General features: G+C 39.3%; 1 protein-coding gene across 1 annotated transcript; it reads right to left on the reverse strand.

Moving 5' to 3' along the window:
• Positions 1-206: 206 nt before the first annotated feature.
• On the reverse strand, positions 207-4,058 carry LOC110191794 (sodium-independent sulfate anion transporter). Its single transcript, XM_020962744.2, has 5 exons — positions 3,441-4,058; positions 2,375-2,595; positions 1,997-2,318; positions 1,775-1,936; positions 207-1,680 (listed from the first exon to the last, which is right to left on the reverse strand). The coding sequence occupies exons 1-5, from the start codon at positions 3,913-3,915 to the stop codon at positions 977-979; spliced, it is 1,884 nt and encodes a 627-aa protein (XP_020818403.2). The 5' UTR covers positions 3,916-4,058; the 3' UTR covers positions 207-976.
• Between the last annotated feature and the right edge of the window lie 5,115 nt (positions 4,059-9,173).

Raw genomic sequence — 9,173 nt, forward strand, 5'->3', positions numbered from 1 at the left:
AATGCTCTACAAGTGATAATTAATACTACGTCAGGGTAGAATTTTAACATTTCATTAGAGGCTTTTGAAATTGGAGCCTAAAAGATTACTGACTTTTAATTAGATAATTAAATCAATGGGTCATAAACTGAAATTGCGTCACTATATTAAATTTTAAATTGATATATGTTATATTACTACCTTTAAACTAACCTTAAATATCACCATTTATTTATTATTCAATTTATTTATTTTATTCTCTTTTGTTTGTACTTAACTTATATTCAGCCTGGATAAGGCTATGCCTTAAGCTTTTTTATTTAAACTTACTTATTTTCAAAATCTTGTATTTAAAACTAGTCTCAATGGAAAGAGTATTCCCTTGCCGACTTGGACTAGAAACTTAATTGTTCCTGGGCTTGTTTTTACTGCGTTTGATCCACTTTACGCTTGGATTTTAGTTTAATTTCTTGCAGTTTCTTTTCAGCTGTGTTTTTCGTCCTTTTTCCATAGCGCGCACCTTGTTCTTTTCGCTTTTTTATTTTCTTTTTTGTTCATTTTGGTTAGAGAAGTTAGCTTTACGCTTTCGCTTTTCCTCTAATTTCTTTTACGCTATTTTTCAAAAAACGTTGTGTTTTTTTCTTATGCCCCAGCTCCTGGGCCGCCGCCCCTCCTCCTTGGCGCCCTGGTCTAAGTGAAAAAGTAAACAGAAATCCATTAGCTTGGCAATCATTGACGGCGTCGCCAGCGGCACCGCATCCTGCTGTCTCCCTGCTCCTGGCTCGTCCTTGCTCCATGAGGTCAGTTGGACCTGGGGATCGGATGCCAGGGTGCAGGGGGTGCGAGGGTGATTTTATAAATTGCTGCCATCAAGGCATTTGTTCCACTTTTCCTTCACTTCCACTTCCATTTCCATTTTCACCCAGCGACAACGACAATTTCTCGAACTAAACTTAAATAAATAACACAAACAGCTAACTAGGAGGCGAGTCTGTCCCTAATCGATGTCGATTTTATAGCCCAGATCGATGGAGGCCCTTATGTGTTCCTTTAGGTTGATGTAACCATTGCGCAGTGACTCCTGGGTGAGGAATTCCTTCACCTTGCCTTCGGTCTCGCAAAAGACCAGGTTGTCCGTGTGATCAATCAGCCGCTGCAGATGCTCGGGAAATCTGAACAAGATCAGCAGGGTCGAGCTGGAAGCATCCGCCTGGCGGCATAGATCACTGGACAGCTTGGAAATGCCCTGGGCAGCAGTGTAATCCATTCCACTAATGCGTTGTCCATCGATTACCACAGTGATCTTGAAGTCTGCCTGGGTGCAGGCCTTCAGGACTCGCTCCCGGAGATAGTTTATGGCTGGGAAGTAGATCCCATTGCCTGGCGTCACTCGGATGTATTGCATCTCCTCCAGCTGCTCGATCTTAACACGGATCTCGGGGCGAGCCCACAGGAAGAGCAGGTGCAAGGCGGTCACTACGATGCTTACGAACAGACCCACTTCCACGCCGAATAGCACAGAGACACAGAAGCACAGCAACCAGGTGGCAAAGTCGCGTTTGGAGTCACGCCACAATCGCAGTGGCAGCTTAAAGTCCAACAATGTGAATATGGAGCATATCAGGATGGCCGCCAGAGTGGCCTCAGGGATGTAGTTAAAGTAAGGACTCAAATAGCTCAGGGCCAGCAACACAATGATGCCTGCAAAAAGAGAAAATTAACCAATTCATTTCGAACTTTAATTATTTAATGTTGTGTCAATGAAACCATGTTGTAATTTCTTTATGAAACTCACCCAAATACAAATTGGCCAAGGGCGTCTTAAGGCCGCAGGCAGTGCTAATGGCATATCGAGTGAAAGCTCCCGAGGAAGGCATTGCCTGGACACAGGAACCAAACATGTTGCATAGACCTACGGTGAGGAGCTCCTGATTCGTGTCTACCAAACCCTTGGGGGCTGCAAATATAAATCGAAAGTTATTAAAGTTCAGTTTTTCTTTACTTTCCCAATACTCACTCAGTTTGCCAATGGATATATTTGTGAGTATTCCCACTATGGGTATAACGATAATACCTATGTTTAGTTCCTTTAACACCTCCCAGAAACTATAGCTCCGTTCAGGTGTAACAATATCCAGGCTGGGCACTGTGAAATTGGGCAAAGTGGCCAAGGCATTCTTGCTGAGGGCATAAGGAACTTGGCCATTATTTTGTATCCAAATGAAAGAGACAATGCCAGCAATGAGCACTATCAAGGTATTTCTAGAGGTGGACAAATACCGACAGCAAATCCTCAAAACTTTGCTCCTGTTTTCATTGTGAGCCACACGTTCCAATAGCTAAAAAAGTGATAGGATTCAAGGATATAATTTTAAAGGATTAATTCAGAACTTACCTCAAGTAGTAGCAGAAAAACTATAGCACAAATGCCAACTGTAAGATCTGCCATATTGGATTCTTCAATCCGAGAACTCAACATTCCCACAGAGTTTATGAGACCAGCAACTAAGTACTTGATGCCTAATAAAACTTTTAACTGAGATTCAATTACCAAAATGGCTGTGGCCGAGGAGAAGGCCTTGATTACAGGCATGGAGATAAACTCAAAGATGAAACCTGCAAGAATAAATTGTATATTAATTAGATGGAATTAAACAAGAACTAAATTTCAAGTGGAAGAACTCTTTCGATGTCCTCTAATTTGCTTACCATTTACCTGACCAAGGTAAACATAAACATTAATGTCAATAATCGACAACCATTGCTCTTTATTCACTTGAATGACACCTGCCTGTGTATTATTGTATCGCCCCCACAGTCAATGTTATCTGATATCAAGTCTAGTTCCGTATACAAATCTATAATACCGAATCTCCTCCGAAGAAGTGCTAATTGAAGCAAATAGCGCTAATCGCATTCAAACCGCATAACAGTTATCACGCAGCACACTCAATTAGGTGCTTAAAGCGAGCTCTAAAGCGGATCTATTTCAATCCAATTGCCACAGACCGAGTCCAAGTTCATGGGGGAAGTCACACATGTCGCACTTAAGTCAATTTAGCAATGAGATCACACAGAGTCCGGCTGATATGTGAAAGCTGGACACTATAAAACATTTGTGAGCTATTTGAATATTCATTGTTTCTAGTAAACATACCGATACATTTTCATTATCATATAAGTAACTTGTGTCACGATGCAATTAAATTTGAAGACCATACCGCATTAATCATCTTTACTTTTAAGTAATTCTCTTTACCAAGCAAATTCTTTAGAAAAATACCAGACTAGCTTTAAAGATAACACATTCTAGTGAAAATAACTATTGATTATCTTGAAGTTATTGAAGTTCAGTTTGCAATGATTAATGATTATCAGCTTCTGATTATTATTATTTCTAAAGAAACCAATTAATAACCTAAGATACCCTTGATTCCTACACTGTAAGTATCCACACTTACCCATACGCAGTGTTCCCATTATAATCTGCACAATTCCACTGAGAAAGGTGAGCAGGAAGGCAAACTCAATGGGTCGTCCCACGGTAAACTGTACGCTGACCAAGGCCACCAGGCTGGTGGGACCAATGATAACCTTATCAATTGATCCAAATACCATATAGATCAGGGGTCCAATGAATGCGGAACACAGACCATAGCGAGCCGGTAGACCGGCAAGCAAGGCACAGGCCATGCTCTCCGGAATGATGGTGAGGCCCAGGGTAATGCCGGCTATGAAGTCATCGATTCCCCATTCGGTAGAGTACAGTGGCAGCCACTGGAAGACCGGGATATGGCGATGCAGACGACGTTTCCACTTGCTAATGGTCGGAGCCTTGCCAGCTTCACTTGCCGGTTTGCTGATGGCACCCGGCAGAAGAGCCCTCGCCGTGGCCTTCTCCAGAGCCTCGGCTTCCGTCTCCAGTTGCGGATACATGGCTAATTCGGTGGGTGGTGGGTTTTGGTTAGATGGCTTAGTTAATCGCACGTCTGTCCGCCACAAATCGCAACTGCCGAATGATAGCACCGGGCGAGCTCATCCCACTGATAACGATCCGGAGATCACAGATCTCAGACTGTAGATTGCTCGTCTCTTGTTTGCCTTACACATCAGAGCCTCAATTGGCATTGTGACTGGTGACGACTGACTACTGCCCCGGGATCTCGCGCCTTGCCTCGACTTACTCACTCTCCCACCCCTGGGTGTGTGTGTGTTTTTGGGGGCTGTAATAAAACATATCTAGTTCAAACCCCCCTTGTTTGATTGTTCAATTCCCTACTCGTCGTATCACATTTGACGCCATCTCAATTATCTCGAACCTGTTAATTGGATAATATCTTGATTAGACGCTGGAAAAATGTGCCAAAAAGTCTGTTCATTTGAGGTGTAACAATTGACGATATCGTCAGGTTGGTTGTTTAGCACTTGGATTATTTATTATCCAAGTGGCTCAAAGGAGTATTCAAACATACAACAATTGTTGCTTTCAAGAACAAAAAAGGAGGGAATTCTATGAATGAAAAACACGATTTAACAATTACTCATATCTGAATTTGTATTTATTATTTTCCTTATTTATGTTTATTTATTAAAAGTTAATGGGAATAAGCCAATATTTACTCTGGCAAGAAAGTGCTAAACAGACTAACAATTGACGATATCGCCAAGATTTTAACACGTGAATTTTGGTATTGACCCAAACGCTTAAATTAAATCATTAAATAAAGTTTATAATAACGGATGGAAAAGTAAGTGCTTCCTTGAAATATATTTGAAATTGATTAATTGCTTAATTTTAATTTATTAAGAAGATTAACCTTACTAAAGACTACAAATTTTGATCATTTTTATAATATAAGTCCTATAACTTTTTTATTAAAAAGAACTCAGAACTCGCATTCAAATTAAAATCATTTTCCCCTGGAAATTAATGGCTTTTTATTTCAGAGTCCCATTTATTTTTATCTACCAAACTTTGCTCTTAATTTTTGTATGTAAATATTTGCAGATTATTTTTTACTTTCACACTCGAAATGCTTGTTTCAACGCATTTGCCACACATGGCGTATGATTCATATTTGCTCTTCGTGACTTTTCCTTTTAATGTTATCACTCTGCTTCCCAGTTTTCCCAGTTTTTCCCGAGTTGTGTGTTTTTTGTCTAGATGTTGAGTTATGCAAATGAAAGGGAAGTAAACTTTTTTCGGAAAGTGAAGTGAGAAAAATTGTTATATGCAAATGTTGTTTTCTTTTTTATGCTTATAAAAAGCGGCAAGCGACATCAACAAATGGCAAAAGGCAAGGCAAATAAATGCCAGCATAATTTTAATGTAAATGAAAATTAAAAAGTTTGATTGACTTTAAGGTTCTTCACACTTGTTTTGAATTAAATTTTGAGTCTCTTTTTTGAGGTGGGAAGAATAATTTTAAAGAATATTACTGGTGCGTATGGATTATGGAATAACTCATTTGGATATTATGTTATAATGTTCAATATTTTATTCAAAATTTAGTATTTAATTGCATAAATTTTGAATTGCAAATGTCTGACTCTTGTAAATCTAGCAATTTGTATTGTCTGCCCGGAAAGATTGTTACAAAACCAATCTGTACAAATCTGTTTTTAATCAGACCCAACCATTTTTGCCATGCATGTCAGAATGTACAGATAAACTGTCTGGCATTTGCCACTTACTCATTTGCCTTTTCTGTATCCCGATTTGTTATGCAAACGATAGAAAAAGGATACTACTATATATATTCGAACAATTAGCGCTAAATGCGTTTGCATAACGACTGCGTGAAAAGCTCTGCAATAGCGGAAGGGGCAACTTTTGCTAGTTGTATTTGCACCATTTGCACAAAATCAATTAAACGTAAATGCGAAACATGCGTTTGGTGCAAGGATAAAACCCAAAATCAGTAACTCGAAACAGGCGGCAGGACTAATCGAATGTTATGGCAACAGACAGAACGAAAGCGGATTTCAGACACTGAATCCATCTAAAGTTGATTTAGGTTTCATGTTTTTCTGGATATGAGAATGGGTTTTGTTTATTTAAAGTCTTTTAAAGAGATTTGGTTATTGATTTTAAAAGTGTTTTAAATTTATAGAAGTAAACGAATCCCAGGAAAATTTTTTATACAAATGCTTTTCTCTAGAACTCTATTTTTATTCTACCTTTAAATTCGCGGAAAATTTAAAACATACAATTTAAAAGGTGCATTTCCTTGGCACCATTTTCAAAACTCCTTTCACTAAACCAAGTGCTAAACATTCTCACGTAGTTGCTGAACCAAGAATAACTATAACTGGCTTTGGCTCGAAAACTTTATAAAATTATGCACTTAAAGTTATTATTTGAGGCGATTATTGCAATTGCAACACGACCAGCAGTAGTGCAACAATGCACGATTGCACATTCAACGAGGAGTCCATATTTAAATGAAATTTTAAGTGCCTTGGCTGGTCTACAACCTACATGAAACCATCAAGTGCCAGCAGCTGTGCTCCTCCTTGCCTCCTTACCACCTGCCTCCTGCCTCCTGCCCCATGGCATTCCATCCAACCATTATTCCGCTCTCTTTGCCCCACTCCGCACTCGCAGCCAAGTTGATTATTATTTCCGAGCACACTTCGTTGTGGCATTATTATAATGACTGTTGCAGCAAAATTCACAACGCACCTGACTCGAATACAATGTTACCATCTACCACTGGCATCAGGAGCTGGATGATTTTGAGTTGCCCGAAGTGTCCTGCCAGCTGTTGGCAGGCGTCCATTAGGCAAAAGCCATGGGTAGACAAGCAAAACACACAGAAAATGGCAGACAGACGACTGTCCACTGTCCAATGGAGTTCTTAGACGGACTAAAGCCGACATCAATGTCAAAATGTTTTCGCTTTTCCCTAATGAAATTTATAAGCCAGCTCCCCCCAAATGCATTCCCAGAGGGATCAGCTATGAAGTGGAACTAATTAAAAAGTACTCAAAAACTTTTCAGTAGAATAAATATATATTTCTATTAATTGTTGATGATTCACCTTAATTCGGGGAATTTTGTCGATTGATTATAAAAGTTATCTGTGAGGTCTCAACTGCCAGATATGATATGATGCCGGATGTCACCGCTTTATAAAAAGAAACAAGGAAATTCCCCGAAGCTGCAGTTATCAAAAGATACGGAAATGACAAATGTTAACCCAAACCCTTGATTGACATGACATTTGACAAAGGACTTGGCTAAATATTCGTCATAAATCAAAGATAGTAAGTCACTAGCACTAACCTTTTGAAATTAAATAGACTTTTTAACAAATGATTACTACTGATACTCCTACTTATTCTTCAATTTATAAACAAAAATCCATTAAAAATCAAATTACAATGAGTACCTAACTCGGTAACAATGCGAAAAAGGAAAAACCAAATAAATATCCAATCTCTCCTTCGCACACCAAATATAATTAAAATTTTATCACGTTACGGCAAACACCTGGCGGACGAAAAGAAAAAAATAAATAAGCTACAGAGTGGAAAAAAAGCGAAAGGAATCATAAAAAATGAAATTCAAAACTCGAAATTAAACGAAATTTTATTATTAAGTGCAGGCACATACATAAACATATATACATTTTTATTGGAGCCGCGACGTGTGCGCGTCTCAAGTGCCTCGCCTGTAATAATCCCAAGCAAATATTACGTATACGCAACATGTGCGACTGTATGTCTAAGTTTGCTGCCAAAGTGCGTGCGCCTGTGTTTGTCCTGGCACAGAAAATATTATGGCACCCACACGTAGCTGCCCTCCAAGGAATCGAAGTAGGCAAAAGGCTCCTTTGATTTTTAGTTAGCGACGTCAGCGGCAGCATCGCCGCATTTTTGCCAATTTTGACAGCAACTCAGGCTTTGTCGTCGCCGATGCCGATGCCGCCGCATTATTTCCGCCACCTGCCACGCCCACCATGGCGGGAATATTGAAAATTGCTCCGTGTCTCCGGGTGCGGGTCCTGGTCCTGCTGTTGGAGCAAACGTGCCATGGATTTCAAATGAAACGTGTCAGAGCAGTTAGAGTGAGAGTCAGAAAAATACTCATACGCCGTGTGAGCCTCGCACATTTTTACCTCACTTCTATTCGTGCACTGGGAAAAGTACGTTATTAGTTTAAAAATTATTTTAAATGGTTTGATTTGCTATCTAATTAATATATTGATATAGTATGAAGCTTTAAAGTATATAAAAATATCTTATTTGTTGTTAGGAATGCTGCGAATGAGTAATTTCCGACTATAAATCGTATTTATTATTGGTCAGCATTAACAGCCGAGTCAATCTAGTCATTTAATAAGGACTTACATCATTTAAATTAACAAAAATTAAGAGTAATTATAAATTTAATGTGCCAAAGTGCAAGGTTACACAATCTTTGGCTTTTTAAAGTAATCTTTCATCATGAAAAAACATTTCACAAATTAAAATCCTTCTTCTACAATTTATTTTCCACTGTAATGTGTGCTTGGTTGTGCTTGTTTGGGTGTGTTTGCAACTCCGTTAGGCGTAATTTTAATGGCTCAAACACACTGAACACACACACAAACACGGCACGGAAATCAAAGTGTATTTTAAGGGGGAAGCTTTGAGGGTATTTTTTTTTTGCATGGGATTCCCCGTGTAGGTGTTGTACCGGAAATTTAATTGTGTGCGTGCTGGCGCAGTCAAATTCGTTCGTCCTGCGTTCCGTACGCTCTTGCTGTTGCTTTTGTTTTGTAAACAGGTGTAAAAATAAAAACTAAGGCACTCCCAGGCCATTATTGTGTTTGCATTTTGTGTTATATATTTTGCGTTTATTTTTATGATCATGTCGCTCGTTACGAATAATGCCTGTGCCAACAACAGCAGCAGGAAAACCCACTCACATAGAGAGATGGAATGGCTGTGGAAATCGACAGCTAAGGTTAGCCATCCGCAATGGATTTGCAGCAATTTGCGCCAAAGACCCCACATTGCTCCTGCTCCACCTGTAATTGGCATTTAAAATAATGGCTCTAGGATGGATTGGAAGGAAGGTGTGCGCTTTGAGAGGCAGCTCTCCTTCAGTTCGTTTTATTTTACAGTTCGAGTTTTGCGGTTAGAGTTGGGCCTTAATTAATTGCTTTAATTTGCAGATGTGACGAGCTGTCAAAAGGGGATTCGCA

The sequence above is a fragment of the Drosophila serrata genome, unplaced genomic scaffold (genome assembly GCF_035046125.1).
Source record: "Drosophila serrata isolate PLE 108 unplaced genomic scaffold, ASM3504612v1 contig_360, whole genome shotgun sequence".
Classification (NCBI taxonomy): domain Eukaryota; kingdom Metazoa; phylum Arthropoda; class Insecta; order Diptera; family Drosophilidae; genus Drosophila; species Drosophila serrata.

Bases quoted from the DNA above. Each gene is read 5' to 3' on its own strand.
- LOC110191794 (XM_020962744.2), bottom strand. From the start codon at position 3,915: ATGTATCCGCAACTGGAGACGGAAGCCGAGGCTCTGGAGAAGGCCACG. The intron at 2,596-3,440 runs GTAAGTGTGGAT...TTATTCTTGCAG, and splicing joins AATGGGAACACTGCGTATGG to GTTTCATCTTTGAGTTTATC. The intron at 1,937-1,996 runs GTGAGTATTGGG...TTATATTTGCAG, and splicing joins TATATCCATTGGCAAACTGA to CCCCCAAGGGTTTGGTAGAC.